Genomic DNA, 14,667 nt, shown 5'->3' with positions numbered 1-14,667 from the left:
TGGCATGTCCCCTGCTCCCCACTGCATCTTTCAAACCATGTTTGTCATTTCTCAACAGCCTCGTCCCTTAAGGAAAACAGCGGTGGAGGGTGTTTTCAGATTCTGAAAGTGGATAAACACATAAAACAGCATCTACGCAATCAACTTCTCTGCCAGCCTTCATTCCCTTCATAAATCACTCCTACCACTACCCACAGCACATTGAGCATGCTCGGCTCATACATACTTTCCAGAATGCTTGTGTTCCATCTGGGGAGATGTATGCTTAACTAAGGGTCAATTATTTGTCCTCAAATCATTGGTATAAGTTATACTACCTGTTGTGACTACATAATTTATTAGAATGATGTGTGTGCCCTGATTGGTGTAGCTCAGTGGATTGAGCACTGGCCTGTGAACCAAAGGGTCAGAGGTTCAATTCCCAGTCAGGGCACATGCCTGGGTTGCAGGCCAGGTCCCCAGTAAGGGTTATGCAAGAGGCAACCACACACTGATGTTTCTCTCCCTCTCTTTCTCCCTCCCTTCCCCCTCTCTAAAAATAAAGAAATAAAATCTTTAAGTAAAATAAAATGTTGTGTAAATTGAGGAAATAGTACAAAAACAGCCTTACTTCCATTAAAATCAAGTTGAATGCTTTGGAAAGACTTGATAAAGAAGAGTCTCTTAAAAATATGATGAAATGACTGTGTGTACGATAACTATTAGGTTATAGGGCAACACTGAATAAAAATCTCAGAAGGAATCTGCACTTGGGTTGCTTCATGGTTATCTTTGAGTTCATTACACTTTAAAGAAATAGGAATTGGAATATTCATAGATGGCTGCGGTATTGTTTATCTAAGACAGAAGACCTGGAACCCCAAACCCATCCATATTCAAAGAAGAGGCTTTGGCCTTATGTGAAAAGATGGGCAGAGGAATGAGTGGTATATTTACCTGTACATTTTAAGTTATGTTTACGGTAGTAGTCATATTTTATGGTTTCCCATTTTATTCAGCATTTTTGTCAATCATCCAACTCCTGTTTCCAGTTGGGTCAGTTAAGGGGACCAACCCCATGTTACCAAAAGAGTAAAACAGTACTCATTGAAGAAAATTTAGAAAAGGTGAGAAAAGAGAGGAGAGAATAAAAAGTGACCCATTTTCATAACCCAGTGAGAACATTGCTTTATACATTTGAATTCATACCAGATTTACAGATCGGGATAAAATTGCGAATGATGTAAGCAATCTTTGTATGCAATCCTTGGTCTTTGTGCATTTCCCCACGTCCAGTACTAAAGCCCGTCACACACCACCTTCCTGGGTGAAATCAGTACCTGACAGTAGTAGCCTCTCTTCTGCCATCTGTATCAGTATCGCTGGAGTCCTTCCTGTATCTGATCTGCTGTATCCACAACCTCTAGATTCAAATGATATTTCCTGCCTGGTATATATAATCTTTATTCTTCAGTGGGGTCTTAAAGCAGTTACCTTTCTTACCATGGCAAAAGTGGGCTGGGCCAGCAGGCAGGAAACCTACAGGTCTCTCTTCCCCACTGTAGACTAAAGCAAATTGTAGCAGTCAGCTTTCCATTTCATTCCCCACGGGCCCTACTCTTAATTTTGTGGGTGTCAAAATACCCACGCAGATGTCCTCTCTGGCTCAAAACAAAACTGTTTGAGAGGACCAGTGAGGCAGAGAGCACCAATGGTGAGAAGGCCTGGAAGTTCTTCCATTTCTTCTAGCAAAAAGGCACCCAAAGCCCCTCCAAAGGCCCCAGGAGCAACCCTCAGGGGGTCTCAGAAGGCCCAGGCCTCACCAGCTGTTCTTCCCAGTCCTTGGAAGTGCTGCCAATGGGAGGAAGACACGTGTGTCATTTTCTTTGGACTCTTAGTTGAAGGCTTAGCCACTCCCTTCCCCTTCTTATAGTAGTTGGTATTCTTCACTAGCTTTTTACCTTCTCCTCGTGTGCTCCAAGGTTTCTCAGTGACTCTTCTAACTTGCCATCTCTATCTGTAATATAATATTTTTTCCCTTCCTTTTGTTTTAGGAGGCATGGTGTAGAGGGAGTTGGGCTTGTGGGTTTTAATGGCAGCTCTCCTATTGATTTTCTCAGCTGTGAAGATCCTGCATGGTTTAAGCTACTCAGATGTCCAGCATCAGATGACCCATGGTGTGTGGTGCGCACACGTATATTTTATAACCTTAAGAACCCTTAATGAACTAACAATGATTCCATACTTAGATCTCTTGAGACAGACTATGGAAAACTTTTCTGTGGAAGGGTAGGGACAATATTTTTATTTTTGACTAGCCAGTTGTATAAATGTGTAAAAGTAGGGTGCAATGTGCATAACATTGAATGTGCAGAACGCTGAAGCATGCCTCCTTGCTGCTTATTTAGCACATTAATATCTACCTTTACACATCTGAAAATTATAGACTCGTGGTAGTGAATGCTAGAATTAGCGTTGTAAAGTAGTTTCTATTATCCTCTGGGAGGTGCCTTCCATTGTGACCCTTCCCTCCTTTCTTTGTAAGAAACCAGGGAATGAAATGGAAAATCCTGTGGTAAGATAATTTTAAAGGCACAAACTTAAATACTTGGTACAAAAGTCACCTCTCACAGCGATGTTGGCTTGCCTGTGTTGTTCCTATATGCTGTCATTGCTTCACATAATAGCACACAAATGGTATCCTGAAAGTGTGTTATTATTTTGGTTCAGAAATAATGTCTCGTGCTGTCACCCAGGGCCCTTCAGGTTGTAAGCCACAGAGGCCCACTCACGCGAGCTGAAGAAACATTTATTGAAAGGACCGTATAGGTCCCATGGTTATCCAAGGGCAGACACGCTTCACAGCTGGAGCTGGAGACACTGGAAGTGGGAGACAGAAAACAAAGGGCTGTTTTCTGTGTATCTTTGCAACTGGGTTGCCAAGTCCTGGCTCCTCTGCCTTTCTCTCCTGTCCGTAGACTGGTGGGCTTGTTTAAGGCAATACTGGCTACGCCCGGCCTTCTAGATGATGATAACTTCCAGTGTATCCTTTTGTCTTCTGCCCTGCCTGGGTCTTCATCCTAAATTCTCAAAAGATGAATTTAATTGGCTCAGCCTATCTTTCTGTCTACCACCACAGGTTTTCTACATCGGTTGCCTTTACATTAGCTGCTCTGTCCCCCGCCCCCTCCTGTCAGCTGTGGTTTGGAGGGTGAGGAAGGGTCCAGTACTTAAAAAATAATCTGGTGGGCCCTGGCTGGGTAGCTCAGTTGGTTGGTGTGTCGTCCCATATCCAAAAGGTTGTGGGTTTGATTCCCAGTCAGGGCACAGACCTAGGTTGTGGGTTTGATGCCTTGTCAGGGTGGTTACAGGAGGCAGCGGATTGATGTTTCTCTCTCTCTCCCCTCCCTCCCTCCCTCCCTCCGTCTCTCTCTCTCTCTCTCTCTCTCTCTCTCTCTCTCTCAAATCAATAAACATCCTTGGGTGAGGATTCAAAAAGAAAACCTGGTAGTTCCCCCTTGGGATGGGTTTTGGGTAGAAGGGTGATGGTAGACACACCTTATTAGAATTGCTCTGAAACTTAAAAGAGTTTCTAAAAAGCAGCACATCTGTGATTTTGCAGTGCTGTGTGATCATTTATGTTCCCTTGTTCTCATAGTGGCTTCTTAAACTTGAGCTTGACAGTTTTCTGCATCCTATTACAGCCAAGTTAGGGACACTGGCACCTTCACGTTTGTTTTTTTTTTTTCAGCTCACGGTCAAATTTATCCTTGTCCAGCTTCTTATAAGGTATTTGTAAATAAAGGGTTATGTGTATTCATGATAGAGGCCAATATTTGATGGCAAAGTTCTATGGTGAATTTTTAATAGGAAGGTCTTCTAATAAAAAAAATAATAAAACAACCTCCATAATGTATTCAGTATTCCTCTGTGCTTTTTCTTAAACTAATTCCTGGCTAGGTTGGCTCTGTTCAGATAGTTGCTTGGTGAACCTTCACCCTACTCTTTATGACTTGGACATGGCCTTTTAAATAAAAAATTAGGTCCTAGCTTGTGTGGTTCAGTGGGTTGACTGCCAGTCTGTGAACCAAAAAGATTGCAGGCCAGGTCCCCGGCTGGGGGCGTGCGAGAGGCAGCTGATTGGTGTTTCTCTCCCACATCGATGATTTTCTCCCTCTCTTTCTCCCTCTGTTTCCCCTAAAAAAATAAATAAATCTTTAAAAAATAATTAGTCCTGTGTGTTTAGAGGTTGAGTATTCTAGCCTGGGGAAGTATATATGTGCCACAGTTACAGTTCTGTAAGTGACTTTATGATCAATATCTTACTGTTCTTGAAAACTGATCCTTAAAACAATGAATAGCATTTATATTCAGTGGCAGCCATAACCATTTCCTAGTATTTCCTTTCAAAGGTTTTTGGTGAATGCTGGCTCAGAGATATTGCAGATAAAAGTAGTTTGGTGATTTATCACATTTTAAAATTTTGCTTTCTAATTAAAAGTAGAAAAGTCTTATTTGAAAGCTTGTTATAAGTAGAACTTGCATTTTACTCTAGAATAGAAGAAATGAAATTACAAGCCCATAGTTGAGTCTTGGTTATGGTAGTGATGCTTTGAGGCTTTTTCTTTTTTGTTTTGGTTCATTCAAAGAGAAGTGAAATACAAGTTGGAGTATATATGTGCTGTTACACACCCCAGCACCCTATAAACGTTCATGTCCTCAGAGAGACAGTGACAGAATTAGTGTGACCCAGCCTTGACTTGCCTGGCAACTAGTCCCCTACTCCAGCTTCTCTTCAGAAGGACTTCCTAAGTTTTTTAAAACATAGGTTCCTAGGCCTCAACACAGACCTACTGCATCAGACTCTCCAGGGGTTCATTTTATAATCTGTATTTTTGAAAGACTTGGTAGTGAATTCCACATACAGCCAGGTTTGGGAACTGCACCAGGCCTCTAGTTCCCAGTCGGACACAAAAGAACTTTCTCATGGGCAAGAAGGTGGTTCTGTTTATCAAATGCTTGCTAGCTGTGTATCACGTGCTATGGGAATTTATGAAAATGTATATGAGTATAGATTTTACTATTACTGCTCCCCAAATACTTGACTGGCGGCTGGTGTATGTGAGTCTCACTATGGTGGTTTGAGTTTTTCGAGGATGCAATTTTTAATGACTGTATCAATGCACCATAATTTGTCATGTTGCTTTAAAAAGTTGTTACTCACACGCAGTTGTAGAAACTACACTGGGTCTTTGAGTCCTGAGCTGGTTGCCCCTATCTGGACTCTACCATCTCTTCCACATGTTACATTTGTGTAACGCTTTTTCTTTTTTCTTTTTTTTTATAAAGATTTTATCTATCCATTATCAGAGAGGGAAGGGAGGGAGAGAGAGAGAGAGAGAGAGAGAGAGAGAGAGAGAGAAACATCACTGTGCGGTTGCTAGGGGCCATGGCCCGCAACCCAGGCATGTGCCCTGGCTGGGAATCGAACCTGCGACGCTTTGGTTCGCAGTCCGCACTCAATCCACTGAGCTACGCCAGCCAGGGCACGCTTTTTCTTAATAATGACCACTGGGCCAGTAAATGCCATGAGAAGCTAGCGCATGTAGTGGGTTCTTTTCCTTTTATAATGAAAGGGAGAACAATGTCAGAACACCTTTAAGGTGTTACATACGTGGAGGAGGTGTTCTGTGGAGATGTTTCGGCTTTGTATATGGATAGGGGAACGTGACTTTAGATTTCAGTATTTGCCGGTTTAAGAAGAGAGGCCCTGAAAGTTCTCGGCCGGCTTTGTGCCATCGTGTCACTAGGTGGAGATGTAGCATTGTTTGGTGGTGCAGGCGACGCGGAAAGAGTGCATCTTGGTTTCTTTTGACAAAAGTACCGAACGGGTATTTGATGAGATTTATTCAACCCTGGGAACAAACCCTGCAGATTTACTATAATTCTAGATTGTAATTTTGTAGGGTTTAAATTAAGTCCTACTTTAATGACTGTTTTCACACTGATCAACTCTTTTTTCCTCTCCTCTTACTAATATTTCCTCATTATTCCATCTCATCAGAGCTATTCTAATGTCTCTGTCTGTGGTTCTGTATAGTGGTTTAATCCTAGAGGTTTAATAAAATGATCAGAATTTAACTCTGTGGTCAAATACTACATAAAATTTTAATTTGATAGCAATATGAGGTTAATGAACCAAAACTTACAGTCTGAATATACCCAAATCTTATGTTTGTATTATTATTTTAGGTTGATACATCATATTTTAACATATGTAAATTCTATAGGGCTTATTTTCCCCCTTTCTTCCTTTCCTTCCATCCCTCTTTTTCTTACCTCTTGAATCTTAAACAGGCGTCTGCACAGTATTGATGAAGGTAATGTAAAAGTATGAGCCTGTCTCCAAAGAGCCGATATCTAGTTGAGAATGTTGCAAATATGCCATGAATTGTTTTAAAGTAATTTGAATATCTGATCTTTAGGAATTGTAAAGGTGAAATTAGAAAAAAACAACTCACTTTGGAAAATAGTCTGGCTATTCCGCAGACATTTAAATGTAGAACTACAGCACGATTGAGTGCTTTTCCTCTGCTAGTTGTATATCCAAGAGAAATGAAACTGTATGTTCACAAAAAATGTGGATGTAAATGTTCATAGTAGCATTATTCCTAATAGCCAAAAAGTGGAAACAATCCAAATGCCCATCAGTCAGTGGATGAATAAGTGAAATATGGTATATTTGTGCAGTATGATATTATTCAGCAATAAAAAGGAAGGAAGTTCTGACATGTGTTATAACATGGATGACCCTTGAAAACATTATGCTGAGTGAAAGAAGCCAGTCACCACACATCACATATTATGATTCCATTTATATGAAATATTCAGAACAATAAATCTAACAACACAGAGTACATCCGTGGTTGCCCAGGGTTGGGGTAGGGGAATGACTGCTAATGGTTATGGAGTTTCTTTCTGGAGTGGTGAAAATGTCAGGTTGAGCCCTGGCTGGTGTGGCTCAGTGGACTGAGTGCCGGCCTGTGGACCACAAGGTCACCGGTTTGATTCCCAGTCAGGGCACATGCCTGGGTTGTGGGCCAGGTCCCCAGTTGGGAGCATGAGAGAGGCAATCGGTTGCTGTTTCTCTCCCTATCTTTCTCCTTTCTTCCTTCTCTCTCTAAAAGTAAATAAATAAAAATCTTTAAAAAAATGTCACGTTGATTGTGGTAATGCCTGTACAACTCTGCAAATACACTAAAAACCACTGAGTGGTATGTACACTATAAATGGGTGACTTGTATAGTATTTCAATAAAGCCAGTTTTTAAAAAAATAAGTTATGGAAAGGTTTCAAATTCATCAAACTGAGGAATACTTATTGACTCTCTAACAGGCATATACTAAGGTCTGTGTAAGTTACAAAACAAGTGCTAAGACAAACCCTGACCTCCAGTTGCTCCCAGTTCGGGAGAAAAGGCACACACGCAGTATATCATAATGCACTTCTGCTTTCTGAAAATGTTCCCCATCTTTTAGGATGTAACCTCTTGAATTCTCTCTTCCAGCTCTCTCTGTAACAGCCCTGATCTTCTTATCCTATGTCTCTGTCCTTTCAAAAGCAAACTGTTGCTCGTAAGATTCTGATGAATATCAGCCCCAACCTGGTTACCTTTAACTAACTTAAAGGACAGTTTTAAGCTATGGTAGCATCTGCAATAACTTAGAGTGTGTGGTTCATGAAAAACTCATGCATTCAGCAAACATTTATTGATGTTTCATTTACAAATAATTGACAAATCTTGAGACTGTTGGCATTATTATCTAATTACAATAAACATCATTTTGCTATAATTTACTCAGGTTGCATGGTGTTCAGAAGTATAGTCTTGAGTTTATAGATTTTCATGAAAAATGCCTGATAGGAATATTTAAAACTAAAGCAAATGTGTGGTTAGTATAGAGCAGGCCATACCATCGTTAATGCAGTATGTTGATGTTGTTGTGGTCATTAAGACTTGAAAGAAGAAATTTTGGTTTAGTCATAGTATTTCTATTAATGCCAAAAAGGCTATTTTTAAAGAAGGCAGTAGTTGATTAATTCTAAATCCTTTAGGTTAGGAATTGTCCTTATTTCCTTATCTATTATGTCTGTCTGTCTGTCTGTCTGTCTACCTATGCCCGAGTTATTAGTGCAGCTGCTAAACTTTTTTCTTTCTCTGCAGATGCGTATGAAACTGCCAAGATGCTATGTGAGCAGTATTACATGGGAGCTCCGGAGTTAGAAGTTGAAGAATTTAATGGTAAATAAAGAATAATTTTAACCTTAAATACAAAGAAGTTGACTAAAAAACTGATTATACCTGAGCTATATTTCAGTGAGATCCTAAAATTATGCTGATTTTTAAAATCTTCTATATATTTTTAAAACCTTTTCTTCATCTGTGGTCAACTAGGTGTATTGCTGTAAGGAGTTTTTGTACAGGAATGTGTAATCTACTAGAACTCAAAGTTCTTGGAACATTTTCTTTCTACACTTCCAGTAGAAAATACACAAAGGTATAAATAGGCAGTTCTCAAAATAACAAATGAAAATACACAATAAACCTATAGAAAAGCATTTAACTTTATTAATCAAAGAAGTGCAAACAAAAACACAGAGAAATGCCATTTTTGTTTCTTAAAATAGCAAAGATTAAAATACTTTACTGCTTTGAATTGGCGCCCAGGAAAATACTTTCTTAGCAACACTTACATATTTCTGTTATAAGTTTCAATTGGTATGGCCTTTCTCAAAAAATGCTACCAATATTCTTTCTCTTTGACCCAGTACATAAAATTAGTAATAGTCATATTTTTAGTCTAGTAAATTAAACTTCAGAAAAATTAGTATAAGAAAAGAGAGGTATGCACAATTGTATGTACAAGAATGGTGATCACAGTGATTTCTTTATAGAGATAAATTAGAAAATCCAGGTTTTCTACAACAGAGGATATTTAAGTAAGTTGTGGTACACTTATATGATACAATAGACTACTATGAAGGCCTTTAAAATAATGCTTTAGGCCCTGGCTGGTGTGGCTCAGTGGATTGAGCACAGGCCTGCGAACTAAAATAATGCTTTAAAAGAATTTTTTGCCCTGGCTGATGTGGCTCAGTGGATTGAGTACTGGCCTGCAAAGCAAGGGGTCGCTGGTTCGATTCCTAGTCAGGGCACATGCCTGCGTTGCAGGCCAGGTCCCCAGTAGGAGACACACAAGATACAACCACACATTGATGTTTCTCTCCCTGTCTTTCTCCCTCCCTTCCTCTCTAAAAATAAATACATAAAATCTTTTTTAAAAGAATCTTTTAAACACAGGCTATAAAGGTTTGTAATAGTGCAAGTTCATTGGAAAGTATTTGTAAGGCCTTCTAGCATTATTATAGATGGAAACAACAGAAGTGTGGATAGTAGCATTATAGCCAACTTTTTTATTAATTGTATGAATCTTTATTTTCATGTTGTTTTTTTATTTGTAAGTTACCAAAAAAAGTCATACTCACTGTAAAACCACAAACAAGACAGAAATGTAGAATAAAAGCAGGTCTCCACTAGGTTGTCAGTCCCATAGAGAGCTTTATTTTTTACATAAATGGGGTTGAAACTATACATATCGCATAATGTGTTTTTCACTCCACTTTGAAGGTCTTTGCATGTATTGTCATGTAGACATTATCTGTAGTGTAGCTTACCATAATTTATTTAATCATTTCCCAATGAAGATGTGTGTGTGTATCTGTGTGTTTTGAAGGTGGGAAAATTTGTGAACATGTGGAAGCATTTCTGTGCATTAGATTCCTAGAAGTGGAATTCCTGAGTCTTAGGGTATGGGCATTTACAATGAAAGATAAATGGAAAGAATTCCATTTACAGGGCCCAAGATACAGGGCCCGGCAGAAGTAACGCCTGCCCGGCAGAAGTAACGCCTGCCTGAGTGGAATTCCTGAGTCTTAGGGTATGGGCATTTACAATGAAAGATAAATGGAAAGAATTCCATTTACACACCCAAGATACAGGGCCCGGCAGAAGTAACGCCTGCCTGAGTGTGGTTGGTAGGGTACGTGAATGTCTCGCATGAGATGGACAGCAATTTGAACATTTCCCCTAAAATGTCATATGGTGTGCTTGAGTGTGACATTGTTATGTTGCAGAATGACATGCTTAATATTTTGTAATAAAAGATTTGGTATAGATTGCGAGCTTGCAAATAGGGTTATTTGTGCCGGACCCTGTATATCAAAACTGTATTTTTCCTCTAATGAGATCAGAGTGTGAAGACACCTCAGGCTGCTGTTGTAAGACATTTCCCCCTACATTCTACTAGAAGGTATGGAATCAATGCAGCTTTTAAAGTCTCTTGGGTTCTCTAAGAGTTGTGCTGTTTTGAATCAACACACTATGAGAACCGAGTGGACTTGGCTTTGAATATTCCTGAGTAGAAGCATCTTGATAACCCCTCTTTCTCTCTCTGGCTAGGTGGGGCCTGACTGCACTGTCAAGCTTTCTGTTTGTCAAACATGGAACTGAAATTCATAGCTAGTAACCAATTGCTCCTTTACATGAATGGCAGCCTCACTCACTCCGAAGGCTGGAGCAGCGAGCCTGTTCTTGCTGGTTCCCAGGTGCCAGCTGTGTCAGTGTGCTCCTTCCCAGCAAGGCTGTCACGCGAGGCAATGCACCCCGCCAGGAGAAGAGCTTTATGCCTATTTTTGGCAGTGTTTCATGCATGGTTTTTGAAGCGCTTTTTCCCGTCACTAAGATAAATAAATGCCGGTGGTTATAGGCAGCCTCCAGTTTCCTGTTGCTTTGAGTAATGTATTTATGATTTCTTGAATGTCAGAGCTCTTTGTGAGGGCTGTTAAAGACTGTGTTTTATCTCTAATAAGCTCTGTATTAGAGATGCAGGTTAGAGGTTGGTCCTGAACACCTTAAGTAGACTCTATTGCTTCACAATGAAAGAGAGTACGCACGTGTTTCCCACAACATGATACCTGACTGTTTTCAGGGAGGGGCCAGATCACATCCAGAGACTTAGGGGTTGATTTTCAGAGCCTGTGTGAACTAGCATGGCCTCGCCTTTCGGAGTGCTCTGTGACCCAACGGGTGCTTCTAACAATAGTGACTGTGCTTGGTCCCCTCGGCTCTGTACTTCGGAAGAGTAAAACTGTCATTAACCCAAAAGAACAATTTGTTGCTGCCTGAGAATTTAATTTCTGTTAGTTTGACACATTACCTTTTTTTCCCCCTGATTTGTTTTTCTTTTCCAATGTTGATTCCTGAGAAGGTGGTAAATAGGATTATGCAGAACATACTATGTGAACACCACAGCATTTACCAGTCCCCACTACAATTCCCAATATTGGGGACCAGCTATAGTAAGCTTCCTTTATCATCTTTTCTGTAATATGTTTAAGAGGACCTTTAAAATAACAGCATTTTAGTTACCTCATATCAGGTATCAAATATTTCTGATTGGTCACCTGTGGCAACCCATGTGGGTTCCTCCAAGGACAAGTAACCATTTCATCACACTTGTCCTCATTTCTCTTCAGAAATCAGTTGCCAAAACATGAAGCAAATAAACATTTCTAATTAACCTCTGCTGCATCCATCCATATGGCATGGCAGCATGGCTGAAGGGGAAAGATATGAGCTTTGTAGCTAGCCAGGCAGTGGAAATCTGGACCCTACAAGTTAGCTGTGGGCCTTAGACAAGTCTCTTCACATCTGACACTCGGCTTTCTCATCCATGAGCTCACCCCGTGGAGCAATAAAAGGAGGATGTTTCTAGGGCCTCAAATATAACACTGGCACATACTGGATATTTTCAAAAGGGTGGCCACTGGAAGTGAGGGTTGACTTGGGAAAGATAAGACTCGTGGTTACTCCTTGCATTTTCCATCATTTCTAGATTAGTTGTTTCTGTCAAGAGGTTGATTTTATAGCTTAGGTTTCGTAGGGAGCAAAAATTTCAATTCATACCATGTATATTTTGTTATAAGAGGTTTCATAGAAAAGGTACATATCTATCTTGAGCTTGTTGGCCTCTATTTTCCCAATATTGGATATTTTTGTGGTTATTTTCAGGCAAGTGGTTCTGTGTAACAATCGAAAACCATTACTAGTAACTCCATTAATAGTGTAGACATTATTTTTTTTAGTGATGATAATAGGCAACATTTATTGACTGCTTACAATGTAAACTGTGTAAACTAGTTTATCACTATGATCTCATTTAATCCTTGTATTAACCCAGGGAGATATATTCTGTGCCATTTCAGAAATGGAATGCCGAGGCCCAGATGGGTTAGGTACCTATTAATATATGTATTAAATGCCTAAGTTGGGACTTGATCTTAGGTCAAGACATGTTATTTATTATTTTGAAAGAGGGCTACTGTGGGAAAGGGGGAAGGGACTCGTTCTTTTCTCCTTTTTTAACAAGTTTTAAAATCATTCATGTATATTAATAATTTCAAAAATAGCTGATCATCAGACAGTTCAGGAGTTAGAATCAACAGCTCTTGGTTCAAGTGTCCAATTTCAGCACCTCTTCTGTTATGGTGAGCAGTCCAGTGGCCTCTGCAAAGCCTGTGTCCTTACCCATCACAGTGCCGCCCACTCTCTGATCTACACAGTATTGTCACGAGGATTCAATTGCATAATGTTTAAGCTCTTCGTAAACTGCTAAACACCAAACGAATGTTCTCTCCACTTTATACTCTTCATTATGTATTTTATTAGAGGAAGCAGTTTGGTTGAAATTATAACATGGGTGAGTTTGTGTTCTACTTGAGAAAGTTCACATCATTTTAGTCTCTTAGGTGATTTCAGGTCACGAGGACTAAGTTTTGTAGCCTCTGCTCTATAGCCCACACTGATCTGAGTGCTTGACACAGAGTTTGGTATTTCTCAGATTTCCCCCAGAAAATCCCTGATGCAAAGAGCAAGGACTGTCGGTTGTCCTTGCAGGACTGGAGGCTGTCTGTTAGCTGCTAGTGGAAAAAGGTTATGGGAATCTTACATTCTACTCCATCATATGCCTTGTCTGTCACAGTTTAACATCACTGTTAGTCTGCTTCACTGAAACAGTGTCCCCTGTTTCCTGTGTGCCTTTTACATCCCCCCTGCTGACCTGTGGGGTCACTGCTAGGGGTGGGTGTCTCCCGATGTGAAAAATACTGAGCGATATTTGGATGACCTTACATAATGCTCAGAACATTAGGCTTAAGTGATAATATTCCAATTTGGCTAAACTAGATTCGAAAGCAATTGAGTCATTGGCCCAAGGTCACGTAGCTGGTAACTAAAGGAACCAGATGGCACCCCGTATTTGTTGGACTGCCAAAGATTTGCTCAGCCCTGCCTTTAGAGAGGTGGCAACCTAAATTGGCCTTTTGCAGAGTTCTGTTTTAGGTACTCGGAAAAAAGAATGCAAACACTTGACTTTCTTCGAGTTTTGGCCCTTACTCATTGACCGTTTTGTTTCTGTTTTCAGCCAAAGCGCCAAACAAACCTATTCAGGTAGTTTATGTGCCCTCACATCTGTTTCACATGCTATTTGAGTTGTTCAAGGTAAGTGGAATTTAACAACATGGGAAGAAGTCTTCATTTTAAATTACTTTGATTCAGGGCATAATGGATTCATTAAATTAGCATAAGAAAAAGGTTTTGCATAACCATTTTAAAAATTCTATTTCTGATATCCTGTGGGCTTTATAATTTTTACACTGTGAGATGAAAAATTGCTGTGTACAGTATAGTTTTCGGGAATATTAGTACATATTGATTTTGAAGCTTAATTGTACTTTAGTCATTTTATATAAAATCCATAGTGTTTTTTCTTTGCTTATGAGATTAGAGATGCTTTTTCATTTCCAAACCTGGCAAAGACTTTATTGATGGTAGCCCGATTAAAATAAAAGCATGTTTATGCATATTTATGCCTCTGAGCATTAACTGTACTGGTACATTAGTAGTTGTTCTAGTTCTGAGAGCTACTGTAACTTTTTAACATATTTGAGTCATTTCAGAAGATCTGACGGAGGAAGAGGAGCAAGACGTGGAATGGCTAGACCAGAGAGAACACGCCCCCCCACCCCCCAAAAAAGTCTTTAGACTCTCTACAGCATAAGCTGTTGCTTTTGTTAGCCAGTAGCCAATGGCATATATGGTAACAGTATTACAGGCACAAGGCATTTGCAGTAAAATTTCATTTCTTCCAATACGTGCAAAACCCTAAATTGAACCCCTGAAAATCAGTTGTGCTGTTTTGCACCCCCAAATTATATTGTTACTGAGGTAACAACCAAAGGTCGAGATGGGCATCAATTGTGAGCTTTCTCCTGAACAGCCATGGCTTTTTCAGAATGTCTTCTTAAAGGACATTTTTTCCACTTTTTCTTTTCAGCCACATGGTTAATTTTTGTGGGAAGCGGGTTTCCCACCCTCTTGACAGGGCAGGCGCCCTGTCACTGCAGAGCGTTAGGTAGGATTGAGAGCACGTCAGTGAGCCTCGGTGGCCTTGTCACATGTGACCAAAACACTCCTCTGGGTTGAAAGTTGAATAATTGAGTACCCTAAAGCCAAACAAATGGAAAAAGGAAAGGAAAGAAAAACAGACGTGTACTGTGGTAGGTGGGGCT

At 40.0% G+C, this 14,667-nt stretch overlaps 1 protein-coding gene across 2 annotated transcripts in view; it reads left to right on the top strand.

The window, feature by feature from the left end:
- PDK3 (pyruvate dehydrogenase kinase 3) overlaps window positions 1-14,667 on the top strand; it is a 57,895-nt gene that overhangs the window by 34,819 nt on the left and 8,409 nt on the right. For both annotated transcript variants that reach the window (XM_045855943.1, XM_045855942.1), the window contains exons 6-7: window positions 8,204-8,281; window positions 13,521-13,597. In XM_045855943.1, coding sequence (XP_045711899.1) covers window positions 8,204-8,281; window positions 13,521-13,597 — 155 coding nt within the window. The remainder of the gene's footprint in view (window positions 1-8,203; window positions 8,282-13,520; window positions 13,598-14,667) is intronic.

Source organism: Phyllostomus hastatus, unplaced genomic scaffold, assembly GCF_019186645.2.
Source record: "Phyllostomus hastatus isolate PE091 unplaced genomic scaffold, TTU_PhHast_1.1 phas_scaffold_12, whole genome shotgun sequence".
NCBI lineage: Eukaryota > Metazoa > Chordata > Mammalia > Chiroptera > Phyllostomidae > Phyllostomus > Phyllostomus hastatus.
The sequence above is the reverse complement of the archived record's forward strand: the minus strand, read 5'-3'. Positions and strand labels throughout refer to the sequence as shown.